The sequence below is a fragment of the Carlito syrichta genome, unplaced genomic scaffold (genome assembly GCF_000164805.1).
Source record: "Carlito syrichta isolate Samal-C Ts95f unplaced genomic scaffold, Tarsius_syrichta-2.0.1 Scaffold310650, whole genome shotgun sequence".
In the NCBI taxonomy this organism is placed as follows: Eukaryota; Metazoa; Chordata; class Mammalia; order Primates; family Tarsiidae; genus Carlito; species Carlito syrichta.
The window spans coordinates 586,069-600,926 of NW_007254746.1; the positions used below are offsets into that span (position 1 = coordinate 586,069).

General features: G+C 37.0%; 1 protein-coding gene across 1 annotated transcript in view; it reads right to left on the minus strand.

The window, feature by feature from the left end:
• Positions 1 to 14,858, minus strand: part of KIAA1109 (KIAA1109 ortholog) — a 219,682-nt gene that overhangs the window by 146,566 nt on the left and 58,258 nt on the right. The window contains exons 22-24 of the mRNA XM_021717738.1: positions 14,555 to 14,683; positions 12,158 to 12,277; positions 3,467 to 3,747 (exon numbers count right to left, since the gene is read on the minus strand). Coding sequence (XP_021573413.1) covers positions 3,467 to 3,747; positions 12,158 to 12,277; positions 14,555 to 14,683 — 530 coding nt within the window. The remainder of the gene's footprint in view (positions 1 to 3,466; positions 3,748 to 12,157; positions 12,278 to 14,554; positions 14,684 to 14,858) is intronic.

Here is a 14,858-nt window from a genome sequence, read left to right on the forward strand (position 1 = left end):
GTATAGGAATGCAACTGTCTTTTGCACATTTATTTTGTACCCTAATACTTGCCAAAGTCCTTTATCAGTGCAAACAGGGTTTTGACAGATTCTGTTGGATTTTCAAGGTACAGGATCGTATCATCAGCAAAGAGGGATAACCTGACTTCCTCTTTTCCTATTTGGATACCCCTGATTTCCTTCTCTGATTTAATTTCCCAAGCTAGGACTTCCAAAACAATGCTGAACAAGAGGGGTGAGAGTGGGAAGCCTTGTCCTGTTCCAGTTTTCAGGGGAAATGTTTCCAGTTTCTGTCCACTTAGCAATGTTAGCTGTGGGTTTATCGTAGATGGCACTTACTATTTTGAGGCATCCTCCTTCTATACCTAGGTGTTTGAGGGTTTTTATCAAGAAGGGATGCTGGATTTTATCAAGCATTTTCTGAATCTAATGATATAATCATGTGGTTTCTGTTTTTACATCTGTTGAGGTATTTAATTACACATATGGTGTTGCGAATGTAAGAATGTAGAACTAGCTCCGCATCCCAGGGATGAAGCCTACTTGGTCATGGTGAATGATTTTTGAGATGTGTTTTTGGACCCGATTTGCTAGAATCTTGCGAGGATTTTTGCATCTATGCTAATAAGGGATATTGGCCTGTAGTTCTCTTTTTTTTGTTGGATCTTTAGCCAGTTTGGCTATCAGTGTGATGTTAGCTTCATGAAATGATTTGGGGAGAATTCCATTTTTCTCAATGCCCTGGAATACTTTCAAGAGGATTGGTATCAGCTACTCCTTGTATGTTTTGTAGAATTCTGCTGGATAGTCATCTAGTTCAGGGCTTTTTACGGTAGGTAATTTTTGTATGACAGAGTCAATTTCCTGGGTTGTTATTGGTCTATTTAGTGTCTCAGAGTCTTCTTGTTTCAACCTGCGGAGCTTGTGTGATGTCAGAAAGTCCTCCATTTCATTTAGGTTATCAAGTTTGTTTCCACATAGGTATCCATAGTAATCTCTGATAATCTTTTGTATTTCTTTGTGGTCAGTTGTGATTTGATCTTTAGTATTTCTGATTGTGTTTATTTGGGCTTTTTCTCTCTTTCTCTTGGTCATTCTGGTTAGGGGTCCATCAATCTTGTTAATTTTTCAAAGAACCAGCTTTTTGTTTTGCTGATGTTTTCTATGATATTTGTGTCTTCTATGTCCCTTATCTAGGCTCTTATTTTGGTGATTTGGATTCTTCTGCTAAAGTTGGGGTTTTGGTGGTCTCCTCTTTCCAGCCCCCTTAGGTGATCTGTTAGGCTCTCCACTTGTGATCTTTCCATTTTCTTCATGTGTGCTCATAGAGATATAAATTCCCCTGCTTTCATAGCATCCCAGAGGTTTTGGTAAGATGTTTCTTCATTTTCATTTGTTTCCAGGAATCTTTTAATTTCTGTTTTCGTTTCACTGTTGACCCAGTAGTTGTTCAGCATTATTCTGTTTAGTGTCCATGTCTTTGTGGACTTTGGGAAAAAGTTGTTGATGCTGATATTTATTTTTATTCCTGTGGTCTGAGAAGGTGCATGGCAATATTTCAACCTTATAGAATTTTTTAATGCTTGATTTATGGCCAGGAATATGATTGATCTTGGAGTACTTTCCACATGGTGATGAGTGGAATGCATATTCTGTGGTTGTTGGGTGGAACAAACTGTAGGCATCTATTAAGTCCATTTGTTCAAGTGTCCAGTTTAGGTTCTGGATCTCCTTGATTTTTTGCCTCAATGACGTATCTAGGGCTCTTAGTGGGGTATTCAAGTCCCCTGCTATAAGTGTAAGAGTCAATATCTTTTTTTAGTTTACTTAGCAGTTGCTTTATAAATGCTGGTGCTCCTGTGTTGGGAGCATATATGTTTAGGATGAATATTTCTTGTTGATGGATTGAACCTTTTATCATTATGTTGTGTTCTTTTGTATTATTTTAAATTTTTAATAGCTTAAAGGTTGTTTTATCTGGTATTAAGATCGTGACTACTGACTTCTTTTGTGATCCATTTGCCTGGAAACTCATTTTCCATCCTTTAACTTTGAGTCTGTGTGCTTCCCTTATGGTGGGATGAGTTTCCAGGATGCAGCAAATCATTGGGTCATGGTTTCTTAAGGAGTTTGCCATTCTGTATCTTTTCAGTGGTACATTTAGTTCATTCACATTTAGGCTGATTATTGAAATGTGACTGTTTATCCCTGTCTTGCGGTTCTTATGAGGTTCTTAACCCATTGACCCACTCATATTCCCATCTAGAAAACTATTTAAAGGAAATAGCCAAAATGTGCTATTTTATGTGCAAAATGTTTACTATTATTTCTAATGGGAAATTCAGAAACAACCTAAATATTTAATATAAGGACAGTGACTAAGTAAAGTATGGTATATCTTCTTGAGGGTGTATTATCATTTGTTTAAAAGCATTTAAAAATTTTCAATCATGTGGGCAGATGCTTAGCATGTAAGTTTAATACAAACATGCAGAATTAAAAATATAAATATAGGATGATTTCAAGTACAAGAAAAATACAACAAAAACCCTGGAAAGAAATATGACAAAATTCCATGGGGTGGTGTTATGATCATTATTTTCCTTTGCTTCTTAATAGTTTCCTTTTTTTTTTTTTAAGTCAGAGTCTCACTCTATCATCCATGCTGGAATACAGTGGCATGCGCAGACTCTCTGCAGTGTGCACCTGCTGGGGTCACCCAGCTAATTTTTTGATTTTTAGTGTAGAGATGAGGTCTCACCAAATTGCCCAGGCTGGTCTCGAATCCTTGGGCTCAGGCAATCCTCTCGCCTCTACCTCAAAGTGCTGGAATTACGGTATGAGCCCCCACACCCAGCCAGTTTCCTATGTTTTTATATTAAGCATGTATTAAAACTATATAATGGGGAAAATGGGAATGGAAAAAGTTGTACTGTCATTTTTTTAAAAAGTGACTCAGTAAAGGCTCTGGCAACTTTTAAGAGACAGATATAAGCATTTCTTAAGGACTAGTGGAAATAGACCTGAGTACTCTTAGTCTTCCTTGCAGCTGCAAAGACCCATAAAAGAAGGCATTTTATACAGTATATTGTGAAAGTATAGCAGTGTCTAAGAATTATGAATTGTAAGTAAAGGGCTAGGGTGAGACAGAAAGTGTATTGCTTTACAAAATTATATTTGGGGACAAGTAATTTAAACTTGTTTCACTACTGACAAACATCATATGGACTTAGAAACATAACAGAAAATAATGTTATTCCTAGCACTTACATCATCACCAGAGATGAGAATATATATATTCATATATATCAGGTCCTTACATAATCATTGAAGTGTAGTAGCACAATCACATTAGGTCTTTATTTACAATGTTCTTATTCCAATCTTATGGTAGAATTTCCTCTACAATTATCCAGCCATTTTCAACTGAAACCGAAACTACTGGCATTCTGAAAATGTCACTTACCTCTTAGTTCTAGCATCATGAGTTTCTAAGAAATGTCTTTGTGCCTCATGTTTAGAATGATGATCAGCAGCTAATGCAATATCAACAGTAATAAGTCCTAAATTGGCTGACCCAGCTTCAAGCCAATAGGCCCTCCGCAGAACTGCAGGCTGAAGTCCAACTCTGCAATTATTCAATTGTTCAATGTACTGTCTCACTTGAAAATCCTGAATTGCAGCACTTATTCCTTCCCCAACTGATTGATTGTGGAGATTACAGTTTGCAACTCGAATAGCACCCATCTAAAGTTGAATGAAAAAAATAAAACAAAACTGTAATTTCTGTATATTAAAAGAGCTTACCCTAAAAACAATGGAGTAAGTGATCGTTTGAAATAGAGTAAAATATAGACATAAGAGAAAAGACAGGAAAGGAAGAAGAAATAGAAAGAAGAAAAGAAATGAGAAAAGAAAAATAAAAAAGGGAAACAGGCAAATAGAAACATTAAATGCAGTAACAAAAGAAAAACATACAACTTTTGTCAAAAAAAAAAGATAAAAGGAAAAGATCATAAGCCCAAAGGAAAACAAGAGAACTAAATAATGAAATCACAGAAACTTAAGAAGACTTGATTTGAAACTGCAACCTGTAAAATAAAGTGGCAAACAAATATTTTCAGGAGACAGGCAGGAAATATTAATGCACAAAAACCTAAAGCCATTCAATATCAAAACTTTAGAAAACACTACCAGTTCACATCCCTGTCATAAGAGCAACCTACTAGTTTTATATCCCTACTATAAAGCAATAATAATTTAGCGAGTAAAAAAGTGGTGAAAGTATGTCTTAAAAAAAAAGTACTAAAGAAACAGAATGCAAGACTTCCGGCAAGATGGCGATGGGGCAATTTGGTCCATGAGATCCTCTGCGAAAGGGCACACACATAATGACACTTGCTCTACCCCAGGAGCTGCAGATACCATTGTTGGCAGCCTGCTCTTCACACACTTTTGTGCAGCCTCAGCTGCCTGAGGTGTGGCAGCCACTGCTGTTGCTACCACTGCTGCCATCACCCCACCTGAGGCAACACATGGCTCCCAACCATAAAGTCCCCTCCCAAGCGTGCCTACTGAAACTACCGGCACCACTGCCACTGCCACACTCCACCCCTCACCCGGAGCCAGGCTGGTGGAGCTCCTTTCATGCACCTTGAAGTGATAGCTGCCACCGCTGCTACTGTTGCCAACTCCCTCCCGCCCACCGCTGCTACTGTTGCCAACTCCCTCCCGCACCTGGCAGTTTCCAGGTGCAGTGGGAAAAGATCAGCTGGAGCAGTGAGACCAGTTCCACCGTCTCCGCACATCTCCCAGCTTGGGATCCAAGGTAACAATAACAAAATGGGAAGGACAGAAGCTACTCCTCCTTGCTAAAAAGACACAGGTCAGATCTGAATGGCAGATTTGACAGGCAGCTCATATCTGAACCACCCTCCACAGCAGGCCAGGGGCAACTGACCCTCACTGTGAACAAAACTACCAGCCTGCAAAGACAGCTAGAAATCAGAGCTGAAAAGACAATGGACTTAAAGGAAAACTCTCAGAGTGTGCTTTGTTCCCCATTTTAATTTTTTTTAATTCTTTGTCTGTTTGTCTTACCCATCATGTTGTCTCTCTCTTCTTACTATTATCAATAATATTTTCATACCTCCTTTGTTTCTGTTAGTTTACTGACTATTCTATCCTATTTTTTTTTCTCTTTAGACCCCATCTTTGTATAGGGGAATAGCACACCAATAAGGAGGTTGGCTAGTTTATATGTTTGTAAAATTGTATGTTTTAGTATTTTTGTTTGGCTGTTGGTTTGTTTGTTGTTGTTTTTGTTTTTCTTTTTACTTGTATTGGTCTTTGTGTCTCTTTTCATTTGTTAGTCAGTACGTTTGTCTGTTTTCCCTCTTACATTGCTCTCTCTCTCCATATCCCTCTTCCCCCACTCCCTGCTCCATTCTTTTCCTTTTTGCCTCATTTTGCTTTCAGAGAATAAACCTATAACCCCACAGCATGGACAGATTCAAACGCAGTGGGAAGTGGGTTCCAGATTATCCATATACCTGTCGGCAGATACTGGGATCTGCAGAAAGATTTTGTATCACAGCTCTCCCTCAATTAAATCTCAAAACTGCAAAAAGGACCACCCCCAACCTACAGTCCAGCCCCAGAATTAAACAAAGCCAGAGGATAAACATGAGGAAGAATAGGAGATTGAACAAACAGAAGTAAAAGCAACCCCTCCGCCCCTGAACAAAAGAATTAAAGAAGAGGGGGGAGGGGGGCGGGAGGAAGAAGTAGGGAGGAAAAATCTGCACAAATGAAGAAAAACCAGAAGAAGAATATAGGTCTCACACAGACCACTGGGAGGTCAGACACTGAGAAAACAGACTTAGGAACACAAACAATGAAGAGCTCCCAGAATGACTGGTCACATACGACAAACCCAGACATCAAGACATTAACAGAATAAAAAGAATTGAGGAAAGACAAGAGGAAAATAGGAAGGAGATCATAACTGAAATAATAGCAGTAAAGAATACTATGATTGAAATAAATAACAAACTAATAAGCATGGAAAACAGAATTAACCAAGCTGAAGAAAGAATCTCAGAACTTGAAGATCAAAATACAGAACTAACCCATACTGTCAAAAACATAGAAAAGAAGCTCAAAAAGACAGAACAAAACCTTCAAGAGATGAATAATTACTTCAAGAGACTGAACCTAAGAGTAATTGGACTTCCTGAGGTAGAAAAAAAGACAGACCACACTGGAACAAACATTCCATGAAATTATTCAAGAAAACTTTCCTCATCTTATCAGTGATGCAAAAATTCAAACACAAGAGATTCAGAGAATCCCTGCAAGGCAATAAATGAGAAGACCAACTCCCAGACAATAATTTGCCTGAACAAAGTAGGTATAAAAGAAAAAACACTAAAGGCAGCAAGAGAAAAAGGTCAGATTACCTACCAGGGAAGACCAATTAGAATAGCTGCAGATTTATCTACAGAAACCCTTCAGGCTAAGAGAGCTTGGAGCCTAGTCATCAAAGTTCTCAAAGATAAACAATTTCAACCAAGAATAACCTACCCAGCCAAGCTAAGCTTCATCAGTGAGGGAGAATTAAAATCTTTCCTGACATCCGGTCCCTAAGAACTTATGCTGCCTCCAGAACACCTCTATAAGAAACACTTAAGAAAGTGTCAAACACAGAAGAAAAGGAGAAAAGAACAACAATGTTCTTCACAAGAGTACAGGGAAAAGATGGAAAACACACATTAATTAACCCCAAAACCAAAGGAAAGACAAAAAACAAACAGGGACAACAACAACTCTATAAGAACCTCATGACAGGGATAAACCCCGACACTTCAATAATTAGCCTGAATGTAAATGGACTAAATGCACCACTGAAAAGACACAAAATGATGGACTGGATAAGAAACCATGACCCCATTATTTGCTGCATCCAGGAGACTCACCTCACCTCACCTCACCTCACCTCACCTCAAGGGATGCACACAGACTCAAAGTTAAAGGATGGAAAATGTGTTTCCAGGCAAATGGATCACAAAAGAAGGTAGGAGTTGCAATCTTAACATCAGACAAAACAACCTTTAAGTTATCAAAAATTTAAAAAGATGCAAAAGGACACTACGTAATGACAAAAGGTTCAATCCATCAACAAGAAATATCCATCCTAAACATATATGCACCCAACACAGGAGCACCAGCATTTATAAAGCAACTACTAAATAAACTAAAAAAAGATAATGACTCTAACACTATTATAGCAGGAGACTTAAATACCCCACTGACAGCCCTAGATAGATCATCGAAGCAAAAAATCAACAAGGAGATCCAGAACCTAAACTTGACATTTGACCAAATGGACTTAGTTGATACCTACAGATTATTCCACCCAACAACCACAGAATATACATTCTACTCATCACTACATGGAACATACTCCAAGATCAATCACTTTCTTGGCTATACATCAAGCATAAACAAATTCCACAAGGTTAAAATCTTGTCATGCACATTCTCAGACCACAATGAAATAAAAATAAATATCAAAACCAACAACATTTCCCCAAACCCTACAAAGACATGGAAACTAAACAGCATGATCTGAACAACAACTGGGTCAACACTGAAATCAAAGAAGATATCAAAAGATTCCTGGAAACAAATGAAAATGAAGAAACATCTTACCAAAAGCTCCAGGATGCCATGAAACCAGTTTTAAGAGGGGAATTTATATCTCTATGAGCACACATCAAGAAAATGAAAAGATTACAAGTGGAGAGCCTAACAAATCACCTAAAGGAGCTAGAAAGAGAGGAGCACCAGAACCCCTCTTCTTTAGCAGAAGAGTCCAAATCACCAAAATAAGAAACAAATACGGGACATAGAGAACAAAAATATCACAAAATATCAACAAAACAAAAAACTGCTTCTTTGAAAGAATTAACAAGATTGATGGGTCCCTAGCCAGAATAACCAAGAAAAAGAGAAAAAAAGCCCTAATAAACACAATCAGAAATACAGAAGATCAAATCACAACTGATCCCGAAGAAATACAAAAGATTATCAGAGATTACTATGTATACCTGTATGGAAACAAACTTAACAACCTAAATGAAATGGAGGACTTTCTGACATCACACAACCTCCCCAGGTAAAAACAAGAAGGTGTTGAGACACTAAATAGACCAATAACAACACAGGAAATTGACTCTGTCATACAAAAACTACCTACCAAAAAAACCTGGACCACATGGCTTTCCGGCAGAATTCTACAAAATGTACAAGGAGGAGCTGATACCAATCTATTGAAAATACGTATTCCAGTCAATTGAGAAAGACAGAATTCTCCCCAAATCATTTTACGAAGTTAACATTACACTGATACCCAAATCGGGTAAAGTTGCAACAAAGAAAGAAAACTACAGGCCAATATCCTTTATGACCACAGATGCAAAATCCTCAACAAGATTCTAGCAAATTGAATCCAAAAACACATCTCAAATATCATCCACCATGACCAAGTAGGTTTCATCCTCCGGATGCAGGGTTGGTTCAACAATCTCAAGACCATAAATGTCATTAAATACATCAACAGACATAAAAGCAAGAACCACATGATTATCCCATTAGATGCAAAAAAGTTTTTAATAAAGTACAGCATCCTTTCTTGATAAAAACCCTCAAACACCTAGGTATAGAAGGAACATACCTCAAAATAGTAAGTGCCATCTATGACACACCCACAGCTAACATATTGCTAAATGGTCAGAAACTAGAATCATTTCCCCTGAAAACTGGAACAAGACAAAGCTGCCCACTCTCACCCCTCTTGTTCAATATTTGTTGGAAGTCCTAGCTCAGGCAATTAGACAAGAGAAGGAAATCTGGGGTATCCAAATAGGAAAAGAGGAAGTCAAGTTATTCCTGTTTGCTAATGATATGATCCTATACTATGAAAATCCAAGAGAACCTGTCAAAAACTGCTCGCACTGTTAATAAAGGACTTTGGGAAAGCCTCAGGGTACAAAATAAATGGGCAAAAGACAGTTGCATTCCTTTTTACCAACAACAAATAGGCAGAGATCCAAATAAAAAGCACAATCCCATTCACAATAGTCACCAAAAAAAGAAATACCTCGGCATCTTCCTAACCAGAGAAATGAAAGATCTTTACAATGAAAATTACAAAACACTGCTTAAAGAAATTCAAGAAGACACAAACAAATGGAAAAATAGTCCATGCTCATGGATAGGAAGAATCAACATTGTTAAGATGTCCATCCTACCAAAGGCAATCTAAAGATTCAACACAATACCCATTAAGCTACCAATATCATTCTTCTCAGACCTGGAAATGACAATACAGAAATTCATATTCATATTCATATGGAGAAGCTAAAACAATCCTTAGCAAAAGAAACAGAGCAGGAGGTACCACACTTCCAGACTTCAAACTTTACTATAAGCCTACAATAATCAAAACAGCCTGGTATTGGTACAAGAACAGGCACATAGACCAATGGAACACAATAGAGATTCCAGAAGCAAAGTCTCAATTCCTCAACCAACTCATTTTTGACAAAGCCTCCAACAACAAACACTGGGAAGAGGAGAATCTATACAGCAAATGGTGCTGGGAAAACTGACTGATCACATGCAGAAGATTGAAACAGGACCCCCACCTATCACCATACACAAAAATTAACTCTAAATGGATCAAAGACCTGACGGTAAAACCTCAAACTATAAGAATCTTAGAAAATGCTAGAGACACCACCCTTATAGAAATTGGAACTGGGAACCAATCCCTATTCAGAACCCTAAAGGCTAATACCTTAAGAAATAAAATAGACAAGTGGGACCTCATCAAATTTACGAACTTCTGCAAAACAAAAGAAACCATAAAGAGAGCAGGGAGACAGCCTACAAAATGAGAAAATATATTTTCCAACTGTTTATCCAACAAAGCCCTAACATCTAGGATCTACAAGGAACTCAAACACACCGAAAGGGTAAAAACAAGCAGCCTTTTTAAAAATTGGGCAAAAGACATGTGTAGACACTTCTCAAAAGAAGATATACGGCAGCCAACAGATGCATGAAAAAGTGCTCAGCCTCACTCATCATCAGAGAAATGCAAATCAAAACCACACTGAGATACTACCTAATCCCTGTAAAAATGGGCATCATTAATAAAGCAAACAACAACAGATGCTGGCGAGGATGAGGAGAAAAAGGAACACTTCTACACTGCTGGTAGGAATGTAAACTAGTGCAATCTCTCTATAAGACAGTTGTGGTGATTTCTGAAAGAACTAGAAATTGACCTTCCATATGACCCGGCAATTCCCCTATTGGGAATATACCCAAAGGAACTCAAATCATTCTACAAAAAAGACACCTGCACACGTATGTTTGTTGCAGCTCTATTCACAATAGCAAAAACATGGAACCAACCATGTTGCCCATCGAAGCTGGACTGGACAAAGAAAATGTGGTACATATACACAATGGAATATTATGTAACCATAAAGAATAACAAATATATGGACTCTGCAGCAACTTGGATGGATTTGGAGTCGATCATACTCATTTATCACAGAAACAAGGAACAGAGTATCATGTGTTCTCACTGATAAGCAGATCTTGAACAATTTTAATACTATAAGAAAGCATTTTACAGTAATGGGAAACTGTCAGGGGAGGGGTGGTGGGATTGGTAGTTGAGCAAAACTGCTAGGGGAGGGAGTGGCATACCTCATCCACAAGGACATCTGCATAATCAATGTTTGTATACCTAAGCCTGAATTGTACCCCACATCTTTATATTAAAAAAAAAGTTTTCCATTTACTTTGCCCAGTTCCATTAGAGAAATCACTATGGTACCTATAGTCTTACAAAATGTACTTCTTAAATAATAGGACTTGAAAGTCAAAGTTATTCCTTGATCCATGGACTGCAGAATGGATGGTGTGTTAGCAGGCATGAAGACAACATTAATATTTTTGTACATCTCCATCAGAGCTCTTGAGTGACTTAGTGCAATGGCAGTAGCGGGAAACTGTTGGGGAAGGGGGGTGGGATTGGCAGTTGAGGGAAACTGTTAGGGGAGGAAGGGGCATACCTCATCAACAAGGGTACTGGCATGATCAATGTTTGTATACCTAAACCTGAAATGTACAATCTTTACATTTATTTTTACAATAAAAAATAAAATTACAAATAAATAAATGAGGAACAGCAAAAAAAGAAACAGAAGTCACCATGCAAAAAAAAAAAAAAAAAATACCAGCACTCATATATTTATCACAGCACAATTCAAAACTGCAGAAATATAGATTCAATCTAAATGTCCATCAGCTAATCAGTGGTTTGTGTGTGTGTGTCTGTGCGTGTGTGTGTGTGTGTGTGTGTATGCACACATATAAACACACATACATATAATGAGGGGAAGGACACACAAAAAACCCATAATTATCTTTAGGAGGGTGGGCCCCTTGTACTATACTTGGAATTTGTTCCTCTGGATCAAACTGTCCACCAAAGTGTGACACAACCGTCTTAAAACCTCCAGATAAAAACTTTGGTGGACTGTTTGATCCTCTCCCACTCCACACTTAAAGAATGGAAATTTGTGCTGTCCTGGAAGGTAGAGTATCTACATAAGTTATTTGTAATTATTCTGAAAGAAATTTTTCTTCTCTCACATTTATTAAATTTATTTATACCCCCCAAAAATGGTACAATGGACACGGGAGACTCAGAAGCAGCAGGGAGGGCAGAGGGGGAGGGATGAAAAATCATCTATTGGGAACAATGTGCACAAGTGGGAGGTGGAGGGAACTTAAAGCCCAGACTTCTTCACCACTATAAGATGCATCCATGTAACCAAAAACCATTTGTACACTCTAAAGCTATTGAAATAAAATAAACACATACATACATTTGACAAAGTAAAAAAATAGTAATATTGGAAGAGAACATGAATGAGCAAAAAATAGAAAGTGATCTTCTAAAATGTTGTGGTGGTCTATGAGATAAACTATAAATGTGTGTTGTATTTCAAGAAATGGAGATTTGGTTCAGTAAAAAGAAAAAAGAACTATACTGGCCAAAACAAACACTTACCTTTATATTTGTAGCACAACCATGCTCAACAATATAAAGATCAGCCCCATCAACTCCTAATCGAGTCATAGTATATTTTAAATCATCTGACGTTGGACAAGGCCCAGGAATACAACTCAACTAAAATATAAAAGGATTGTACATTTAATTCACTACCATCAAATCATTATTTTGATACAAAAAATCTCTCTGTTTAAATAAACAAATTTCTGGTTATATGTGTATCTTATTTTTTAAAAATAAATTTAATTATTTTCTTTTATAATAATAAATGAAATCATCAGCAGTTAAAGTGTCACCTATTAAAAAACTATGAATTAGAAAATAGTAAGTAAGTATGTACTATTTTCATTCAAAAGGAGCAAGGAGAAAGTCTAATTGACAGAATGCATATATAATATTACTGAAACTTGGAAAGTATAGTCAAAGTAAACTGATAAGTCAGCAATGTCACAGGTTTACAAGAATTGTGTAAGAGTTGTAAGATTTTCTTATGAGCACTCTGCAACACAAGATATTTTTTTTTACATACACCCACAAATATATCAACTCTAATGCTGATATCTAGGACAATCCACATAAATTCAATTTTGTTTTACCACTAAAGTATAGAGTTTATAATGTTTAGGTTGGAAAAAAATGTATATATCACTTACTTCAATTAATTTCTTCAAGAAATGGCAGCCCTGAGTAAATTACTGGCCCAATAGCATGTAAATGCTCATTAGCAGCAGAGCCAGAACTAGGAGTAGGCGTCTTGCAATGTAGTCAATGCTCTAACACTGATACATTTCTTCCGGACAAAAACAGAGCTAAACACACTGATCTAAAGTGACAGAAAGGAGATCAGTGGTTGCCAGTGGTAGGCGCTAACTGCACAGAGACATAAAGAAGTTTTCTGAGGTGACAAAAATGTTCTAGATTTTCACTAATGGAAATGAATACACAGGTATTACAGCATTGATCAAAAATCAAACTGTACAACTATAAAAGAGCAAATTTATTGTATATACATTATGCCTCAATAAAGTTGGTTTAAAATTTTTTAACCTGATGCAGAAGTTTTGATTTTCAAAAGAAAAAAAAGGAGGGAGAAATCTACAAGCATGTGTGAAGCATCCATAAGAAACTAACTGTCTGATATATGACTAAAAAACCAATTCTGGAGAGCCTGGCAATGTAAAGGACCATTTATAGCTGCTTCCTCTAATGTAAGTAAATAAGCATGAGTTACAGATCTTTTTTACATAAAACTAAAAGTAAATTACTTTCAATTCACATTTGTTTGTATTGCAAAAAAACAATAAAAAAGAAAAGATACACAGGAAAGAACAAGAAAGAAAAACTAAACTGTTAACAGTTACCTCTGTGTTGTAGAAGTAAGGTAACTTGTTTTTCTTTTCTAATATTGTCATGTTTTCCAGGTTTTTTGAAATGAGCATACTTTCAAAATCGGGGAGGGGGATGCCCCCTCCCAATTCATAAGGGAGAGCACCATAATACTCTGCATTTCACTGCCACTGCACTTGGTTTTAGGGATTATCATCTACTCTTTACAATCCTTGTTAAGATACTGTAATGACTCTTAATGGATGCAATACAATACTGTGGAAATAGCAGGTTTGGAGTCAGGAAGCTTAGCAAAAGCCCAGCACTCTTAATCAAATTATAAGAGAATAGGTATTTCCCAGAGTGCAAGCAAACCATGTCATATAAGGAATTTAAACTTCCCCTTGCATCAATTTCTAAATTTTCTACATTAATTATATAGTCACATCCCAAGAAGATACTATAGTAATGCAATTATGACATGAATGTTAACAGCAAAAATATGATATAATTTTTATAATATCTTCATTTATTTGTGAATGTGTAGTTTTATTTATTTATTTATTTTTATTTTATTTTTATTTTTTGAGTTGGAGTCTCACTCAGTCACCCAGACTAGAGTGCAGTGGCCGCTCTTGGCCACTGTAGCCTCAACCTGCTGGGCTCCGGCGATCCTTCCACCTCAGTCTTCCAAGTAGCTGGAACTACAGGTGCGCTACCACTCCTGGCTAATTTTTTTGATTTATAGTAGAGATGAGGTCTCGCCAAGTTGCCCAGGTGGGTTTCAAACCCACGGGCTCAGGCAATTCACTCACCTCGGCCTCCCAAAGTGCGGGATTACAGGCTGAGCCACCGAGACCGGCCTGTAGTTTTAATAATTATTTCACAGTTTAGATATTTACATCTAAATAAGTGGCTAAGAATTTGCAAAATAATTTTATTAATTGAGAAAAATGGAACTGTAGTTTTTTTCATGGCTAAATATATTAGATGTAAAGCTGATCTCAATCTTTCATTTGAAAAAATTCATAAATGCTTATAACACTGCTAACATATTTGTTAACATACCTTGGATTCACAGAACCGACGATCAATTCCATGCTGACATATTATTACCGACTTTGGTCTTTCCAGTTCATACTCCCGACATACCACGTGAAAAACAAATGTCTGTCCCCACTCCAAGAGGCATGCCAGCTACAGATGATCAGTGAGAGGTTAACAACACTATTAGAATTTTAAATCATTCAGAGTTCAAAAGTTTATGAAGAATTCAAATGCTATCTTAAAACTGCTGCTACATAACCTACCAATTATTTTTCTACCTTGAAGTCATTTATAAGCTTGGGCTATTTTTCATTTGTGAATGCCA